Genomic DNA, 20,075 nt, shown 5'->3' with positions numbered 1-20,075 from the left:
GCCCAGAGGAGGATCCTGCCGCCGCTTTCCTGGCGCAGCAAGAGAATGAGATAGCGGGCATCGAGAACGACGAGGGCTACAGCATCCTAGAGAGCGGCGAGGTGCCGGCGGAGCTGCAGATTCCAGGTAGCCTCGGCTCGGGTACGTGTGGTGGGACGGTGGGCCCCGCTCCATGGCCCTTCCCTGTGACTGGGGGCCTTGTGGAGGGAGGCATGGTGCCCGGTGGGTGGGGCGGGGAGGCGAAGGGTCTCGGCCTGGCGGGACTTCTCGGTTTCCCGTCTTCCTCTGAGGCCTTATGGCCGGGAGGGGGAGGTGCCGGGGATACCCTTGCCTCAGCTTCCTGCCCCAAGCACTTCGGCAAGTGGGGCCTGGTTGTCCGGGGGTGGTACCGGCATCAGGTCTGGACCGTGCAGGCGTGTTGTCTTGGTCGTTCTGGGTGTGCTCAGGGTGAGTGTGCTCCCTCAGACCGGGTTGTGTTTATATCTCTTAAAGATGTGTAGATGCCGAGGCTTGCCCAAGTGTAGCTTGTAGAGAACAGTGCGGAGTAACTATCATACCCTCTAATCTGGGAGCCTGCGTGAAGATTTACTGAAAACGTGATAAATGTGTTGTGTTCTGCCACTTGTGTTTCAGTCTTCAGAGGCAATGATCTTAGTGTGCTAACAGTTGAGCTAATGTTTAATTTAAGAAACCTCTAGCCTTTGTTTATTGGTAACCTTTGCACTGAGTGTGAGAACTGACACTGAAAAACACGTTACCTTCGGAGGAGGCTGGCTGTGTATATTGGGAACTAGAGGTTAGTGTGTTTTTAGTTAGTCTAATAGTAGCTAAAGCAGCCCTAATTGAACACATCTGATTACAGAAGGTTTAGTGTTTTTAACGTATGTCTAAGTGGAAAGGAATTGTGAATGTAGGATGCTGCTTTCAACTGATATTTCAATAGTCTTGGAAGATTTGCTTGTACTTGTCGCTAGGTCCATAGAAGCATATTTGCTCCTGTGATGTTATTTTGTCACTTCTGGAAGATGCTGCTCTTCAGACTAAGTTGAATAACTGCTTCCCAGTTCACTGCTGGAACTTCTTTAGAATTAAGTCTTATGCAGCCTGACTTCTGAAATTACTGCCATATCTTACATATGAGTATACAGGTTCATAGTATCTGTTGGAATAAAGCCCAACTAGATAAACTGAGTAATGAAAACCTGCTGGTTCCAGTGCAGCCCTTAAAGCCAGCTCATTCATGGACTATCTAAACGTATGGACTATGTACTTCTTGTAAAAGGGGAGTAACTTGCTCAAGCTGTAGAACATGAGGATAATGGTTATCAGAACACCATGCTGCTTTGGTATAAGACATAATTTGACTTCTGTATTCATTGTATTGTGCAGAAACAGACACAGTGAGTACTTCCCTTCTGCTTTCAGAAGCCTCTGATAAGCATTATGCCTTATGGTCTTTACATTCCAGACAAGACTCCGTAACATTAAAGTAGCTATTTGAATTTCTTGGCCTTTCTCACAAGGTGTGGGAACCAACTAGATCCATACTTTCTCGACAGGCATGCTGTGTGGCCATTGCTGAGTAATTCGTTGTGGAAAAGTCAAATTGTTAAATACTTCTGGATTGGCTTGATATGTGAAAGTAGTTCTTAAGCTGGTTTTCAAGAGTTTTTTCTCAAGTCACGTAAGTTCACTTGTCATGGAATGCGAAAGTGTTATTGAGTACCTTTCTCTAGAAAGAGGGTCACAAATTATATGATGTGGAGGTATGATCGAAGGATCTGGAAAGTCTAGGTGTGATATGTGTGGTGCCTTCTTGTATGTGCTACAATTGCATTTATTCTCTGGCCTGTTAAACAGGCATAGCAGATTGTGCTGGTGGACTTTCAGTGGTCTCACTTTTTAAAAGAATATCCATTTGTTGACTGTCAAAGCCTGTACTTACTCCTTACTTGTTAATGACTGTGGAACTGCCACAGCGCAAAATGTAATGGTTCAAGCGTGGTGATAAATGATCCAATGACTTTGGTTGCCAGTTGTGTTTGAGATTTCTTATCTGATCAGTATCCTAATATCAGGCAGCTCTAGTCTCTAGTGCATATTAGTTTATTAAACTAACTAGTTTTGTAACTAAAAGGTGAATGCAAATTACTTTCGGAAATAATATAAATTGTTATGTAAATCCTTAAGCATTGTGATTGGTGATTTGTAGATTTATATTTTTAAACTGTAACCCTCTGAGCTCCTTATTTACAGGTCTGTTGGATACATTTGCTTTCTAAATATTGGGCCAAAAGTTATAACTAAGGCAGCTCTCAACTGAAATTTGAAGATCTTAGCTTCAAATACTGTGTGAACCAGTCACCACCTTCTTGAAATACTGTGTAAAGCAGTTCCCAACTTCTTGAAATACAGTTATAAGAAATGTGGTGTCTCGTACAACAAACAGGTTTTTTTCAACTGCAGCCTTTAAAAAAATTAGACAAATACATGGACAGTAGTGAACTCCATGAACTGTTAATATCGGGAAGCTGATAATGCTGTATATTTCTGTTAATTATAGTAATGTCGGATACTGAGTGAGTATGGGGGAAGTGACATAATATTGCCAAGCTCATGTGTCTCACTCATTGTCACTTTATGTCGGATTTGGAATACTGGTCTGAACCAGGAGACTGTTAGATAAATAACTATCCTGTTCAAGCTTCCTGAGCATGTGAAAACTGATTTTATTTCCCTTGAAAGAAGATGAAGCATAATCATTGCTTCAGAAAACAAAGTACTACATAACAACTAATACAGTGGTGTTGCCTAGTTATTAGTAACTGTCTTTTATGAGATTTCAGTGATAAATCAATGCCTGCACTTATTTACCATCAAATTCTTTAATTCTCTCCAGTCTGGCAGTACTAGATCTTTAAGATTTTAGAGCTTGCTGTGTCTTCTGAGTGGGAGAGAGCGAGTTCATGTTGAAGTGTGTGGCTTCTAGAACATTTGTCAGGTAGCTTTGTATGGAAAATGACATTCAGAGATAAGCGTTTTTACATGTTAACAATCATGGAAATGCATGCAAGTTTAATATAGACTGTCTTATCTCAAACACTGCCTTCCTGGTTTCAAGCTCTGTCATTTTTAAGTGAACTTGAATGAATTATGTTTCTCCATCTTCTGAGTCCCCCTTCCAGGGACTGAATATCAATTCATTACGAAAGAGTTGTTTCCTCTTGTCCCTTTAGTTAGCACCACAGACAGTTACTATTTGTGATTTGTTACTTGTGACTTAATGGCTTGAACAGCCATTGTTCTGCATTTTGCTGTGCAACCAGTATCTTGAGTCTTGCAAACTCTAAGGTAGTACTGAGAAAGGTATAGCAAGGAATGTTTAACTATTTGCTGACTTGTGATACTTCATTATTATAAAGCTTGTGGTGGAAAAAACCCATTCCTATTTTACTGCTTACAAGAGAATACTACGTGTGTTGGGAAGTTACAGAAGCTCTTATGGCACAGCATTATTGCAGAGAGAGGAAGGTGTGATCTAGCCTTTTGAATATATTGAAGGTGAGGGAATTACAGTGGGTTTTGATGTGACAGCAGGTTACAACTAAAACACAGGAAAGAACCACTCTTCCTTATCTGTTTGCCTTTATTTTGCACACAAGCATGAGGATGAGTTATGCCTAGAAAAACTATCTAAACAAAAACTTTGGAGAAGAGTCTTCATTCTCATCTTCTTCTGGGTTAGAGGTAGATGAAGAGCAAGCATGATGTCTGCCCAGAAGAAAAAGGTCAGAAATCTAGGCATTAGGTGATGAAATCACTTAACCTTATGCCAGAATATATTAAACTTGGTTATGTTTTTCTGTTTTGTTTTTTCTGTTTGTTTAACTGTAGCGACTAGTTCACCAATGAAGCAGTAGAGTTTACTTAAAAGATGCTGAAAGTAGGTCATAAAATTATGTGTGGAGATATTGAAGTTCAGTTCTGCATGAGGACTTTTTTCAAAGCATACCTGGATAGGAGGACCTCAGGAGGAACTAATCCATGTGTTGGGAAACAGTTAGACTTGTATTAGAAGAGGTGCCTCTGCAAAGTCCTGCCTCCGACTGTCCTGGTAGTCATTGTCTTTTGCGTTAAGAGTAAGGCTTCAGGAGGACTAGTGAACAAGGCTAAGCCAGGTAGTACTGAGTCTGGTATTAGTGCAAGTAGTTGCATTCTGATCATCATTGTGATAATCCTCTGAAGCCATTTGTTGATTTGTAGCACTGATGTGACAGAATTGTTATACTTATCTTCAAGCTACCCAACCCTTTCTTTTGTAAGCTCTAGTACATGTGGAGAGCGCTGATTCTAGCTGTTTCTGTCAGGCTTGACTGTTCCCTCTCTCCTGCAAATGTGAGGTAGCTTTTATAGCTTATCCTGTCTGAACCCTTCCAGACTCTTAAACTATCTGGTTTTCTGTGTGGAAGTTCACTATTACCCCCTTGTCAGCATGTGTTGTTTGGACATATTTTTTGCAACAGCATCCTTAGAAGTAAAGCTTTATCTTAAGTTCGGAAGCAGACACCAAGGAATATGGATCGTTACTAACTAGAATAGTTCTAAATGTGCAGGACCTTCAAGATACAATACTGTGATAGAATTAGATGGACTCTGAAACCAGCGGAGAGCTCTTGTTGATGGCCGATGAAAAAATGATGATAGCAGTAACAGTATTTAGGCTGTTTCTGTGTGAAGTCAGGTTTTGTAGACAATGACATGGTTTTGTAGATAAAAACCTGATACACAACTGGCATTGATTGCTTGCCAGCCTTCATATCTGTAATTTTTCTAGACTTCATAAGGAATTGCACAGACACTGAGACTTGAGAGCTGAAGTGAGAGAATGTATAACTATTACTCCTCTTGTTCCAGTTAACATACTTGTACTGGCATATGACAGCATGCTGGTAGAGTGCCATTTCCTCTTCTAGTTGTGGTATGCTTGGTCAGCATGCTGATTCTTCATTTTAATCACAAGTTCTAGGGAGCTCAGAAGAGATAGGAAATTTGGTTTTTGTATTTTTAATGCTTCTGACTTGAGTGCCATCTGGAAACACCTAGCTCTGTGCAGTGACTGAAGAAAACCAGAAGAAAAGTGGCCCTAAGACAAACGCATCTATTACTGCAGCCACAGCCATCATTAGTAATGTTGCTTCTTTTACCTCAGCAGACTACCAACCTGAGTACTGAATACCTTAATGAATATTTTTGGTTTAACAATAAAACTTAGTCGTATTATCACAGTGCTTGGAAGAATCTTCAAGGTTTACTAGCCCTCTCACTTGATGAGTCAGTGCTTTCCAAGGAGTTGCTCTCATGAAACAACTGCCTGCCTTCTGGAGATGAGAACTACATATATTTAAAAGCTAACCTCTCTTGAGTGTTCTAGCAATAAACTTGTGTCTCCAGTTTGATTGTCTGAATGTGTGAATTGCTTTCTGCTCTTCCAAGGCAGGCAGAATGGACAGCTGGCTTATTCAAGCTGTTAATGTCAGTATGAATTATAGATCCTAGTTTAATTCCAGCCCTGTCAAAACAAGGTGAACAGCTGCAGCATGCATTTGTAACGCAGATGGGTTTAAATGGAAGGACAGTGAAGTGTAAACATGTTTGGTTGTGGGTTTTTTGGGGGGTCATTAGTCTTTGTAAGCCTATTAAGAGTAGAACTGTTAATTGAAGCTGTAACTGCAGAAGTCAGTGTATGTGCAGTGATTTCTACAAAGCTGTTCCAAGGGAGCTTCTAGCTTGGTGTGGAGTGATGTGCAGGGTTGTTAGCTTTACATGCCTCTCAGACCAGTTCTTTTTGGCTCCTGTGGTTGCAGAGGAATAGCAACTAGCTACCATCTTTCAGGTATAGGAGTCTAGTTATAAAATACTAGGTTCTCACAACTGAAAGGTTGTTTTTTTTTTTTCCCCCCGATCTTCTGTCAATAGCTTGAAAGGCCCTGGCCATTAGCAGGTTGGGGGAACTTCTTAACAGATTTCAGTGGACATGGCCGTGGACCAGACCCTAGTCATTATGTGCTCTTGCCTTCCAATTACCATTGCTGGCTGTGCAATAAGGTTCTAGCTAGAGTAATTTCCTAAGTGTGGTTCATGTCCAGATGTCAGTTTTGCAATGCCTTTCTCATCTGTGTGCTTCCAGAGAGTTGGAAAGACTTGCATTGAAACTTTATGCTCTAGAGATGATGAATATTCTACTAAATATTTAATTTCTTAAGTCAAAAACATTCTGAAGGAGTAAGTAAAAATCCCACAGCTCTGTTTCCATGATTTAGAATTGCAATCCCATGTTTTCATGAATGCTCAAAACCATCTTTTTAAACTGCCTTTAAAACAGATCTCAGTACATTCAGGAAGTGGACTTAATACACGCTTAGTACCCTTATGAAGGAGTATGAAGAGATTTTTAACACTACTAGCATGAAACTGGAGCATACATAATCACAAAGCAGTAGAGGATACAGCAGCATAATGCTCTTATTTTTAGGTAAATTAGCTATCTTTAAAATGGTCATGCAAAATAGGTTGATTTTTCATCTACTATGGTGTGACTCTCATTAAAGAGTGTTAAGGTGGCAGAAACAGTTCAGTCTGACAAGCTTATACATTGTGATGTTATGGGTGACACAAAGGTAGTAAATGACATGTTGTATCATGCGGGCAGGTGTTACATAGAGACCTTTCAAGGTCATCTTGTTCATACCTGCAGTCACGAGGTTGCTCAGAGCCCTATCGGGCCTGACCTTGAATGCCTACAGGGATGGGGCCTCCACCTCCTCTCAGGGCAACCTGTTCCAGTGTTTCACCACCCTCATTGTAAAGAACTTCTTTCTGATGTCTAATCTAAATCTACCCTACTCTAATTTAAAATGATTGTCCCTCATCCTGTTGCTACATGGCATTATAAGCAGTCCCTTCCCAGCTTTCCTGTAGGCTTCCTTCAGGTGCGGGAAGGCCACTGTAATGTCTCCTTGGAGCCTTCTCTTCTCCAGCCTGAAAAACCCCAACTTTCTCTGCTTCTCCTTGTAGGAGAAGTGCTCCAGCCCTCTGAACATCTTTGTGGCCCTCCTCTGGACCTGCTTCAACAAGTCCACATACTTCTTGTGTTGAGAGCTCCACAGCTGGACAGTAGTCCAGGTGAGGTCTCACCAGAGCAGAGTAGAGGGGCTCAGTCACCTCTGTTGATCTGCTGGCCACAGTTCTGATGCAGCCCAGGATGTGATTGCCTTCTGGGCTGCAAGTGTACATTGTTGGGTCATGTCCAGCTTATTGCGCATCAGTACTCTCAAGTCCCTTTTTCTGCAGGGCTGCTTTCCATCACATCATACTTCAACTTGTATTTTTGACAAGGATTGTCCCAACCCAGGTACAGGGCCTTGCACTCAGCCTTGTTGAACCTCATGAGGTTCACACAGGCCTGCTTCTACAGCTTGTCCAGGTGCCTCTACAGGACATCTCAACCCTCTGGTGTGGTGACTGCACCACTCAGCTTGGTGTCACCTGCAAACTGGCTAAGGGTGCACTCAACCCCACTGTCTCTGTCATTCATGAAGATATTAAACAGCACTGGTCCCAGTACAGAACCCTGAGGGACACCACTTGACACCCTTCTCCATCTGGACATTGAGCTGTTGACTACTACCCTCTAGATGTAACCATTCAGCCAATTCCTTATCCACCAAACAGCCCACCTATTGAATCTGCATCTCCAGCTTAGTGAGAAGGATGTTGTGGGGGACCACAAGGTCAAAGGCTTTGTGGAAGTTGAGATAGATGGCACCCATTGCTCTTCACTTGTCGACTGATGTAGTCACTCCATTTTAGAAAGCTACTAGGTTGGTCAGGCAGGACTTGCCCTTGGTAAAGCTGTGCTGGCTGCTTCAAATCACCTCCCTGTACTTCATGTGCCTCAGTAGGGCTTCCATGGGGATCTGTTCCATGATCTTTCCAGGCACAGAAGTGAGGCTGACAGGTTGGTAGCTCCTGGGGTCTTCTTTTCTACCATTTTAAATAATGATTGCAGTGTTTCCCTTCTTCCAGTTGCCAGGGACTTCACCTGGCTGACATGATTGGCAACTACAGCAGCCAGTTCTGCCCAGGACTCTGGGATGCTTGTCATCCAGTCCCGTGGACTTTGTATGTTCAGGTTGCTCGGGTGGTCACAAGCCTCATCTTCACTTGCAGTGGGAGGGACTTTGACCCCTCTGTCCCCATCTTGTGGTCCTTCAACTCAGGAGAGAGGGAAGAGGTTGCCAGTGAAGATCACGTCAAAAAAGCTGTTGAGAACCTCAGCCTTCTCCTTTTCTGCTGTTGCTAGCTCACCAGTCTTCCTCATCGAGGAGGTACACTTTCTTTAACCTTCCTAACCTTCCTTTTCTGGTGGATATGTCTAGAGAAGCCCTTCTTGTTACTCTTTGTGTCCCTTTTCAAGTTTAGCTTGAGCTGTGCCTTGGCCTTCCTGACCTCATCCCTTACACATCTAGGCAGCATACTTGTACTCTGCCCAAGATACCTGTCCCTTTCGGGCTGATATACCTGTAGAAGCCCTTCTTGTTATTCCCTGCAACCCTTACCAAGTTCAGCTCTAGCCATGCCTTGGGCTTCCTGACCTCATCCCTACACAACCACATAGCATCCTTGTCCTCTGCCCAAGATACCTGTCCCTGCTTCCACTGCCTGTGCAGTTCCTTCTTGCCTTTTAGTTTGACCAGCAGGTCTTGACTCAGCCATGCTGGTCTTTTCCCTGACTTGCTTGATTTCTTACACTTGGGCATGGAGAGTTCTTGAGCTCTATGGAAAGTGTCCTTAGAGATCTGCCAGCTCTGTTCTGCTCCCTTGTCCCGAGGATGGTTTCCCAGGGGGTCTTATTGACTAACTCCTTGAAGAGCTGGAATTCTGCTTTCCTGAAATTCTGCATCCTGACTATGTTCCTTGTCTGACTTGTATCCCTTAGGACTTAGCACTAGTGCATGATCACTGCAGCTCAGGCTGCATCCGATCCTCACATCCCTGATGAGCTCACTTGCATTGGTGACCATCAGGTCTGGTATCACATCCCCTCTGGTAGGGCTGTCTGTTTCCTGGCTTAAGAAGTCATGGTTCATGCAGTCCAGGTGTCTCTTGGATTGCCTACAGCTCACTATGTTACTTCTCCAGCAGATGTTGGAGTGGTTGAAGTCTCCAAGTAGGATGAGAGCCTGTGAGCACTATGCATCCTGTAGCTTAAGTAAGAAGGCTTTGTCAGTAGGCCTCCCTTAATCGAGAGGCCGGTAGTAGACACCAACCACAAGATTCTCCTTATTCCCTTGGTCTCTAATTCCTACCCATAACCTTTCACTTGCTCTTGGCTATTCTTTAGGGATATCTCTTCACACTCTATTCATCTCTTAACATAGAGGGCAGTGCCTCTGCTCCTCCTTCCTGGCCTGTCCCTTCTCAACAGCTTGTAGCCATCAACAGCCACACTCCAGTCATAAACTTCATCCCACAAAGTTTCAGTAACAGCCAGCATGGTAGCTTCCAACTCCTCCTGTTTGTTGCCCGTGCTGCCTGCATTCTTGTAGAGGCATTTCAGCTGGGCTGTTGGCTGAGTCACCTTCTTAGAGGAACACCCCTTAATTCCCTTGAGGTGTTTCTCGGATGCTTCCCTGATGGCTCCTATGACCTCAGGAGCCCCTGGCTCATCTCCATAAGACTTGAATTGTGCTACAATGTCCCCAGTGTGCCTCAGGGCAACAGGTTGAAAGCCCTTACTAGCACTCTGTCCGTCTAACCCTGCCTGGTATGTCACCCCACAGCTTGGCCCAGACAAGCCTGATATTGTCCCCCTCCCCCTTCACATTTAGATAAAAGCTGTGTCGATCAGCCTCACAATCTCTTGAGCAAAGACCCTCTCCCCACTTTGGGAAAGGTGTCTCCCATTTGACACCAGCAAGCTTGGTGCTGTATAGGCCATCCCATTGTCAGAAAACCCAAACTGTGGTGGTGACAGAAGCAGTGAAGCCATGTGATCTGTTCATTTCAATGTCACAGCCCACCACTGGAAGGAGAGAGGGAAAAATAACCTGTGCCCCAGATTCCCTCAGCAACCATCCCAAGGCCCTGAAGTCTCTTTTGATTTGCTTGGACTACAAGTTGCAGCTTCCACCTATATGGAAAATCAGTAGTGGGTAATAGTCTGAGGACCTTACCAAGCTAGGAAGTTTCCTGGTTATGTCCTTAACTTGTGCTCCAGAGAGACAGCAGACTTCACTGTGAGGAAGGTCTACCCAGCATATTCAACCCTCTGTTCCCCTTAGAAGGGAGTCACCTACAAATATAACCCCTCTTTTCTTCCTTCTGGATGTGATAGTGATACGGGTGGTGGACCTGTCTGACCTTGGAGATACCTCTGGTGCAGACTGCCCATCATCCACATCTTCATTGACTGGCCTTCCTCAGGCAGATCCTCACATCTGTTGTTCAGAGGCACCTGGGCAAGGTGGGCAAGGAGAGAGTTCACCTGCTGCCCTGACCATGAACTTGCCTCCACTCACTGTCTTCATGACCGTAATGACTTTTAAAAATTACATGGAGAATAGCTTTGCAACTACATCAGCCAATTCCCACAGGACTCTAGTATGCATCTCATCAGGTCCCATCAACTTGTGTATATTCAGGTTCCTCAGGTGGTCATGATCCTTGTCTTCAGTGATTCTTGACAATGTTGTTGTTTGTGAATTGAGATTCACAAAGACAAATGTTTGTTTCACAACTGCTATGTATCTCCATACAGCTGAATTTTAGTGTTCTATAGCAAAGATTCTTAGCAGCCTCTCTTACTGAGGCTCTGCAGCCAGAGTCACTTCAGAGAGAATAATGCTGCAGCTGAAGTAGGAAGCTGACAAATGTTGTCATGAGCTTGAGTCTGATGGGATTTTAAGAAGCAGGGGTGGAGTTGTGTGGGATGGCTTGTGAAACTTTGAGAACCTTCCACACCCCCAGGTAGGAGTTGAACCTGCCTTTGACTAGGGTCAGGCCAGTCAGTGCCTCTGCAATGATCCAGGTATTTAAGAGGCGAACCCACTGTTCTCTTTCTCTTCTGGTTTTGTCTAGTTTTGATCTGTCCTGTTTTTGTTTGGTGAGTTTTTCTGCTGGAGGATGAGGAGATAAGAAGAGACCAAAGGAATGTGATCCTGAGAAGAAAGAGAGGGGTAAAGGGTCCCGGAGGAGGTGGAGAGGGAGAAGGCCACTGGAGCAGAACCTTTCCCTGGGTTCTCAGCCTGTCATGGCTGAGATAGCAGGAAGATGGTTCTCTGCCAGTTGAAAGGATAGCCGGTGGTGAGAATGTCCAGGATGTGGGGGGTATGTGAAGAATACTGTGCAAGAGCGGGGAGAGATGGGGCATCAGTGGAGGATGTGCCCAGAGTGATCTGTGGCCCCAGTAGACTCACGAGAAGGAAGAGGATTGCCTGTTGTGAGGTGGACATCAAGAGAAGACTGTGAGGAGCCCTCTTTCTCAGGAAGGAGGAGCTGCTATGGAAGATGAGTAATGGCCAGATGGACCTGATTGCACTGATTTGAGGGGTGGAGGGGGAGTGTATTTAAGTTCGGGTTGTATTTATTTATGTATTCCTCTCACTATCCTGCAAGGTGATGGTAAATTAAGATCTGTTTTCTCACCAAGTCTCTCTGGTCTTTTTACCTGTCATCTTAAATGTTAGATTATTACCCTCCCTGTCCTTAATCTCAATCCTTGAGCCTTTTTGGTTGAGTTTTCTCCCTCTACATCCCTGTGGAGATGGGGGAAGGAGTGAGCAAGTGATCTGTTCTCTGTTCTTCTGAACTAGAAATGGTTCTCTGTTGTCAGCCCAGGCAATTGGCTTGAACTGTGACACATGCCTTTACAGAAAGGTGACTTTGCTAGGAATGCTAGCTGAATCTTTTGATCTGATTAGGAATTAGGAGGCAACCAAACAAGGATAAGAATTCCTAAGTGTTGGCTGTAGAATTGTTAGTCTTTGAGGGAGAGAATAAAACAGTGAAAGTGTCGTGTTTCTCAGCTTCTGAGTAGTTGGTTAGTAGCTATCTTCTAAGATAGGGAGGAGTAACTTTAGAACTGTCTGTAGCAACTTCTCAGCAGTATTTGCTCTGCTGTTTATGTAGCCTGAAGCATGAGCTCATGATGAAGTGACTTTTTATTAGTGGTTTTTTTTTTTGTTGGTTTCTTGTGCATATCTGGAAAAGCGCAGACATAAGGAAGTGACCCTGCATGGTATCACATAATGATCACTTGTCTAAGTTGTACATTAGATACTTTAGTAAAGCTTTCCATACAAGTTACTGAAAGCAATAAATCTGGTTGTTCTGTCTTTTCTCAAATAGCTAAACTACAGTCACTTAATTACAGGTGCTGTTGATGGAGTGGTTAATGGAGATGACTATCAGGTAAGACAGAAGTATTCTGTACCTAGATTGTATTGTTTTACTTGGAAAACCTACCTAAATCTAGAGTAACACTTCCCATTTCTTGTCTCTAATGTGCTTTTATCTCACCTCTGAAGAGGAACTTCTATTCTCATAGGTCATCTCCTGTGGCTGTTAATGCTCTTAGTATGCCCCTCTTCTGAACTTCGAGGCAACTGAAAGCAACAGTCCGTTATAAATTACAGCTTAATAGGACATAACCTCTGTAAGTAGATTGAGAGGCTCTGTGGTATGACTTAATATTGATTTACCACTGGCTAAAAAGCTGAAAGCATTTCTGAGTTGCTTGTTCTTTAAGGGTAATTCATGCCTCCTGGTTATTTATCAAGACTGGTCTTAGAGGGAACAGACTGAAAAAAATTACACACTTAGTGATAAAAATTTGCGTGAAATTAGCCTACTGGTTAAATAAGTCATAGTCAGCCATGGTAATGACAAAAAGAGGAGACTCTTAGTCAAGGAGGAATGAGGCATGTGAAGGTAATCATTGTACTGTAACTGATTTTCACACTAGTTTGGCTGAAGCACTGCCTTTGTCTGCTGTTAGAGCTGGCTGGATAGCCCTAATCAAACGAATGCTTGGGAAGAGGCCCGCGTATGAGCTAGTCCTCGATAGAGTTTTAAGTGAACACTGAGCTTTTTGGAGACATAAACAGATTTCACTGCTGCTAACATTTTTATATCTCACTGTTGTTGTGATGTTGCATTATTCTTTCACTGAAGGCTACAGGAGGTCCAAAGAGCTGCAATTCATCTGGTACTATCAGAAGTGGTATTTAAGAGTATGGGGAACTCATAAAATTAGGACTTGGCGTATCCTCTGGGGCAAATAGCACAATATTAATTAGCTTTCCAAATCAAGTGTATTAATGATAGCCCTGTTAATTGCAAGTCTTTGAGCTATTGTATAGTAAAAAGTACGCTAGTACTCATGCTGTTGTGATGCTCAAATGTTGAAATGTCTCTTGTGTTCTAAGCTGAGTACAGCAACTCACATTCTGTAATGTCTTTAAAAGTCATTGGCTTTTAATAGCAGCTGAGTTTGCAAATGTCTCTGAAGTAGACAAATAAGCTACAGAGAACATTTTAAACTCCTATGCACAAAACTGTAAAGAAAAACCCCAAACAAAAAACCCTAATAAACTGGAGGATCTCTAAGCCTACAACTGTGTAGTGAGGTGCTAGATGTTATCTTCTGCATTCTTCAGGTATAGAGCTCTGGCACAGTTTGATTTCCTAGTCAACTTGAATTTGTGTTTGATTTCTGATTGCTGGAGGCAGTCCTGTGTTAATTCACTTTAATCCTGCTGTAATCTGTGGCAGGATGTTTTTCATGTTAAAGATTGAAATCCAGTATAACATGTGATAAGTGTGTTTTGTGCTCAGCTCAAATAATCTAAATTTATGTAGCTTGCAGGCAGTTATCCTAAATACTAAATTGTCAATGTATAAATGACATTACTATTCATTCCCTTTAAGGAGAGTAATGGTCCAACAGACTGCTATGCTGCCATATCCCATGTAGATCGACTGCAGTCAGAACCAGAGAGTATTCGCAAGTGGAGAGAGGAGCAAAAGGAGCGCCTAGAGCAACTTGGTAAGGAGGGTGTTTTGTTGCAGTAGTGTTCTTGCTTGTAACTCAGAGGCAGCTTAAGTAGCAGAATTCTCAAGTGTAGCTTCTGGGTCTTGGAAAAAATTAATGTGCTTCTTAAATGTAAGCCGCAATTCTGGATGAGTCTTCCAATAAGTAGACTTAATACTGGTACAGGAGTCAGCAAGCAACTTGCTCTCAATGTTAAGAGTATTCACATAGCCTGCCCTTTGCTTACAAGTAAGTGGATAGAAAATTAACAACTTCCATCAGCAGAAGAGTGAACAAACTCACTGTGGTCACCAGCCTTTTTTTTCAAAGGATAACAATTGCTCATTTTGTAATTGCTGAAGCATTTGTTGTCATGTGGATTGTAATCTAATAGCTAAGTAATGGACTAGTAACCAAACTAAATACAGCTATCAAATGCAGTGATACCTACCTGTGGACAACTTCCAAGAGCCTACAAACTGGTTTGCTTTCCGCTTATATTAGGGAGGAAGCCTTGCTTGAAATTTTTTGTACAGAACATTCAGTACAATGTGATTTTGAATAGAGCTGAGCCTGTTGCTCCTCTTCTGGGACAGTTACAGCAGATGAGCTTATCCTGAACTGTAAAAGTGGCTGTGTGCCAGGATCCCTCACTTTGTCTAAGCGCAGAGGCTTTACTGAGCTTTGTTCTAAGATAACAAGGTGACTGTTTCTGGTTTTGAACAGCTTGTGGGCCAACAGACTGACTGAATTTCAATTAGTCTACAAATGCCTATCCTAAACTGAAATGGACTGTCCTAGTTATGTAGCACAGGCATTCTGTTTAGCTAATCCTCTGAATGCTCATGGTATTTAGAGTTCTTGTGGCCTAGGTCAGGAAATCTCCTGACACTTATTGGAGTAGATAAAGTAACTGTACTAGTGCCAACAGCTGAAATGTTAGCAAGACCTAGCTGAAACAAATGTGACTGACAAATCAGTTCTTGAATCTTCAGATGACAACTCGCGAAAGCAAGAAGCAGAATGGAAAGAGAAAGCAGTAAAGGAATTGGAGGAGTGGTATGCAAGGCAAGATGAAAAGCTTCAGAAAACAAAAGCTAGCAACAGGTAAGATTTCTCCACCCATCTGAAGAGTTGTGGTACTGGATGTGAAAGTAATGGGGAACGGTGATTAGAACACTTCTAGTATGTCTGAAGGCACTAGTCCTTCATATCATTGAAGTAATCTCTCCTCAGAAATGGTTCTCCAGTATCGTTTTAAGATTTCTTAGAATTCAAATTAAATGTCCAAGAATAGCAAGAGGAAGTATTAAGATAATGAACCAGAATTACTGAATATTCCTTAAGACACAAAGTTTAAACCTGACTAGAAAAAGTTTTAGCTTACCCACTAGCTTGCATGTGCCTAGCTGCACAGGTGGCTATTTACTTTGAGATTAGCAATCTTGCTTGCTATTTTTAGAACCTATGGAAGTGACCTTTCCAATTAGTCTTTGCTACAAATTACTTTATTAGATATCTTAAAACCTGCGGTTGCTGCTTTTGGAAGTGTTTGAGTAATAACCTGACTCAGTTTGGCTAGTGACAAACTAAATGCTGACTCCATCTTGTGTTGAGTTTGAATTGTCTAATTATGGGCACTGGGACAGAAACTAATGACTTGGCTTCTAGTCTAGTAAGCTCTTAAATTTTCTTAGAGGTTCTCTGTGGAGTTTTGACTTCAAGCTCTGTAAAAATAAATATGATAGTACTAACTTAATACCACTGAGATCTGTACTTCTACACTAGGGTTGTTAGTGTTATTATGTCCAGATAATCACCAGGGCTGCTTTATACTTTGGGAGCCTGCAGACTTCAAGATGAACTAATTTTTCAAAAGAACATTTTTACCAAAATGGTCAGCAGGTTTGGCTTAAGTAGGATCCTAGGGTAGACTCCTTACTAAAGGAAGAAGTGAGTGCCTGATCTTCAACTGAATTATAGATTTGATACTTCCATTCACTAAGGTACAGTTTTTTAGTTCCCCAAGAAGGGGAAACAGGATTGGCACTCTTTCTAGTTGGTGGCCAGAGCTCATGATACCTCCATAGCTTTTATATGGCATATATTTGAGAGCAGCCTATTTATTTTGGAGCAGGGTCCTTTTAACAAGTGTTGCATAGAAGAAGTGTTTGAAACTCTCATCAAGGTGAGATCTCTCTCCTGATATGTTCTGTCTATGGGAAGTAGTGTAATGCTAACACTAGGACTCTAGTCCTAAACTAGCTTGTCCCAGCTTCTAGGGCGTAGCAGAGCTTTTGTGTTGCTCCTCAGAGTCAATGGCTTTGATACATTCCATGTGGTAACTGCTTTCCTATTATAGTAAATTCAGGTGATAAGGTGAATGCATTTGTTAAAACTGCCTTCAGTAGTGTTCCCTACTTCTCATTCTTATTTCTTTTCTCCTGCCTGCTTGCCTGCCTTTTGGACTACTTGTTACCTAGGGTGGCAGATGAAGCATTCTACAAACAACCCTTCGCTGACGTGATTGGTTATGTGTATGTTGCCTAACTACTAACTCTGTTTTCTAGTCAGCTAGGTAATGAGGAGAATCAGAAATAGTGCTGAATGTCTGAAAGGGAATTCTGAATATTCCAAGGCAGTGTAAGCTAATATAAGTAAATAGCCTTTACTTTTGGGACTGACTCTGATCTGCAGAATTAAGTGTAATTTTCCTGTGAAGATCCCATACACCGCACAACAATGTAGCACTTTTAGATTAAGTCATGTAATATACAAACTGTTAGAATTTTGGTCATGACTTCAGTATCCTTTAGATCTAAGGGTTTACAGTTGTTTCCATGCAGGTGCTCTGCTGGGTATGTAGGTTAGTGTCTGCAGCCTCACATAGATGCTGGTTTTAGTCCTAGTCACTTCTACAGAAAAACACAATGTTTAACTCTGCATTCTGTGTTACAGGCATTGAGCTCCTGATTTGCCTACAGAAAAATAATTAAGCAATGCTTGTACATAAACCTCTATAAGCCGAGGAAAATTGAAAGGAATCACCTGCTGTAAATTAGGGTAGAAGTCTGGAAGGAAATGTCCTTAGAGAACAGATGAAAAGTACAAGAAGGTGATACTGGAATATCAGCACTAGCTGCTGGGAGAATGTTTAGTAGTTCTGTGTAGACATTTTGCCAGCTTAATGGATCAATAAGAATATATCCATGGCTTTCAAGCCCCAATTAGTATGTTTGTTTCTGTGTGGTGGAAGGATGGCAGTTTTCATTGGCTTGTTCATGTATTTAATTTCTTCCCTTAATTTGTAGACTTGAATTGAAAGATCGCCCTGTCACAGATTCTTAAAGTGACACCTTTAGAAGGTGTATTAGTGAGCCATGGTGTGGCTTTGAGTGCGTTAATATTGAAGGCCCAATGTGGAATTTATTACCTAACTGTAGGTGAATGTAAACGAAGACTTGTGAAATGATGGATTTACAGGTGGTGTTTGACTTTTCTTGAAGTCTCAGAGAGTTGATTTTGGTAGATTTTATTCCAATAGAGCCTTTATTTCCATATCTCAAAAGTAAATGTGTAGTGTAAATGTGTAGTATAAATGCTGCAGAATAAAACTGTCAACCTGTTTCCTGAATATAGGCTAAGCTACTAGTGCATGTTCAGCCAGCTGATCATCTGCATTAAACTCATTTTCATTTTCTTTATCTGATTAAAACTTGGTGTCTCTGTTTCTTTTCTTCTCTTCACTTTTAAGCACAAACATAAATCATCCTTGCTACAGCCTAGAACAGTTAAGTAAAAAATCTTCACTGCCCTTTAAAAGTGTCATGTCACATAAAGTAGTTGTAGTGACCCTTGTCTATAGTGATGTCTGTAACCTTGCCATCTCTGTGAACAGTGCTGAACCCTCATGGGAGAGTCATCTTCACTGCTTTTTGTGCACTGCTTGTTGGAGTAGATGGATTTGGCTTGATGTCTTGATGTTTACTGCTTTTGCACTCAGGCTCTTCCACTCAGCTACCAGGGCCCCACAGTTCGTGTAAACTAGATGCTGGAGTGTTATCTGTGTGTTGAAGCAATGCTTTTGGCAGCATAGAAATGCCAGAACGATACAGTTGGGAAACTACTGGCACTAACCTGCACATAAAGCCTCCTTAGAGTCTCCTTAGGATGAGAGCAGGAGAAATGTGTTTATTCTGTGAGCTAACATCAAATGAGTCATACCCTATGCCAAGATATGCTTTTGTCTATAGCATGCACAAGTGTGGGATTCATGACTTAAATTTGTTTTGATTCATGCTGCTTCACTACAGCATTGGAAATCCTCAGCAGATAGTTTTATGATGGCCTGTAGGCCTTGGGGCTGATTTAAATCCTCAAAGGGAGTCTGTTTTAAGACATGCTTTGCAGGGTGTTATAAATTTCTGGTTGGCAAGTGTCCAGTATAAGCCATCAAGTGGCAGAGGCTTAACTAGTTAAGACTTGGGCATTTCTCCATAAATAAAATGTCTGCATAGGAGTACCTTATTTTCCAGCAGTTTGAGCAGTGACTCATTAGGCAAAATCTCAATAACTCTTCTTTAAACCAAACACCTGTATTCCAACATTTTACAGAACAATCTTTTGCACTGCTTTTGCTAGCATACATACTACTTTCATCTCCAAGGTTGGGGCAGTGGGAACTTACGTAGCCATAATGTCCACAAACAGCTGTTAGGTCACATTTCTTATGAAACATGCTGAAAGAAATAGCATCCTATAAGAGGGAAGAAGTGCCTTAAATATTGGGCAATAACAGAAAGTGCATTGCATTGCTTTTAGGGCAGCTGAAGAAGCCTTTGTGAATGATGCAGAAGAGATTTTTCCGGGCACTGAGTGGGAACGTGTGGCTCAGCTGTGTGACTTTAATCCGAAGTCTAGTAAGCAGGCAAAAGATGTGTCCCGCATGCGTTCAGTCCTCATCTCACTCAAGCAGGCTCCACTGGTTCGCTGAAGGAAAGCACAATGGAAACACTACAACTGCAGTATCTAACTTTACTCAGAGAAGCTGTGTTTGCAGTAATTGAATTAATTATTTTGATGTTCTGGTTTATTTTGGACCAAACCTCATGATGTATCTAGAGCTGATAATTGTTCGATTGCATGTTATTCCTCATGTTTCCTTTCTGTGTCTGAAATGGGAGAACCTCCAAAATTGTAGTCTCAGCGCTATTATGCGCTGAGATGTTGCTTCATACATTACTGATATTAAAGATCTGTTAAACAGCAAAATGTGTTGCCTTTGGATGAATTAAGGTCTCCTGCTCCCTTTCAACAAGAGATATTCTATGTGAGTATGAGCAAACAATTTTTTTTTTTTTAATTGCTGGTGATTTCACCTTGCTTATGACTGACCAGCCAGCAATGCTTCTGGCCTTTTGAGAGGCTGTGCTGCTTGCTTCTGTAAGCTTAAAGCTCTTGAGAGCTTTAGTTTAAAAACTGCTTCCCTATCCAATTTATCACACAAGATAGAAGCTCTAGGAAACTGGAGCACCAGGCTTGTTAAGGAGCTTATCTCGCTTCTAGTGGAAATGAGGACACTGGCTTCTGCAGGTAATCAGTTGTGTGTAGTTTTCTGCTGTTACTCCAGCTGCAGTTATTGGGCTAGAAATACAGTACAAGGCACTGAGTAGTCTTTGATATTCTACTCCATGTTCTATTCTGCTATGTAGTCAATGCTGGCTTCATATGCTAAGTCCTGTTGTGCAGAGGCTGTTTGGGTGTTTTCGAACTGCATCCTTGTCCTTACTCACTCTTGTAGATGCTTTTTTTGACTAGGGTGGCAGACTGGAAATTTGTAGAGCAAATCTGCTGCTCATCTACAGGGTTGGAGCTTCGGTTGAATTTGAAATACTCTGATCAAGAAAATTTTTTTCTGCTTCCTTGGCTTTCATTTCCTGGTGCATTTACCGGGGCTGCATTTACCGGGGCTGCATTTACCGGG

General features: G+C 42.2%; 1 protein-coding gene across 1 annotated transcript in view; it reads left to right on the top strand.

The window, feature by feature from the left end:
• The window catches only part of LOC104274014 (clathrin light chain A-like), a 23,859-nt gene extending 4,496 nt beyond the window's left edge, over positions 1 to 19,363 (top strand). The window contains exons 2-8 of the mRNA XM_009869522.1: positions 7 to 141; positions 12,434 to 12,471; positions 13,990 to 14,107; positions 15,088 to 15,199; positions 16,576 to 16,629; positions 17,847 to 17,882; positions 18,914 to 19,363. Of these exons, the coding sequence (XP_009867824.1) occupies positions 7 to 141; positions 12,434 to 12,471; positions 13,990 to 14,107; positions 15,088 to 15,199; positions 16,576 to 16,629; positions 17,847 to 17,882; positions 18,914 to 19,085 (665 nt within the window). The 3' untranslated portion in view covers positions 19,086 to 19,363. The remainder of the gene's footprint in view (positions 1 to 6; positions 142 to 12,433; positions 12,472 to 13,989; positions 14,108 to 15,087; positions 15,200 to 16,575; positions 16,630 to 17,846; positions 17,883 to 18,913) is intronic.
• The last annotated feature ends 712 nt before the right edge of the window (positions 19,364 to 20,075 follow it).

The sequence above is a fragment of the Apaloderma vittatum genome, unplaced genomic scaffold (assembly GCF_000703405.1).
Source record: "Apaloderma vittatum isolate BGI_N311 unplaced genomic scaffold, ASM70340v1 scaffold7165, whole genome shotgun sequence".
Classification (NCBI taxonomy): domain Eukaryota; kingdom Metazoa; phylum Chordata; class Aves; order Trogoniformes; family Trogonidae; genus Apaloderma; species Apaloderma vittatum.
Note: the sequence above shows the minus strand (reverse complement) of the source record. Positions and strands in the feature narration are given on the sequence as shown.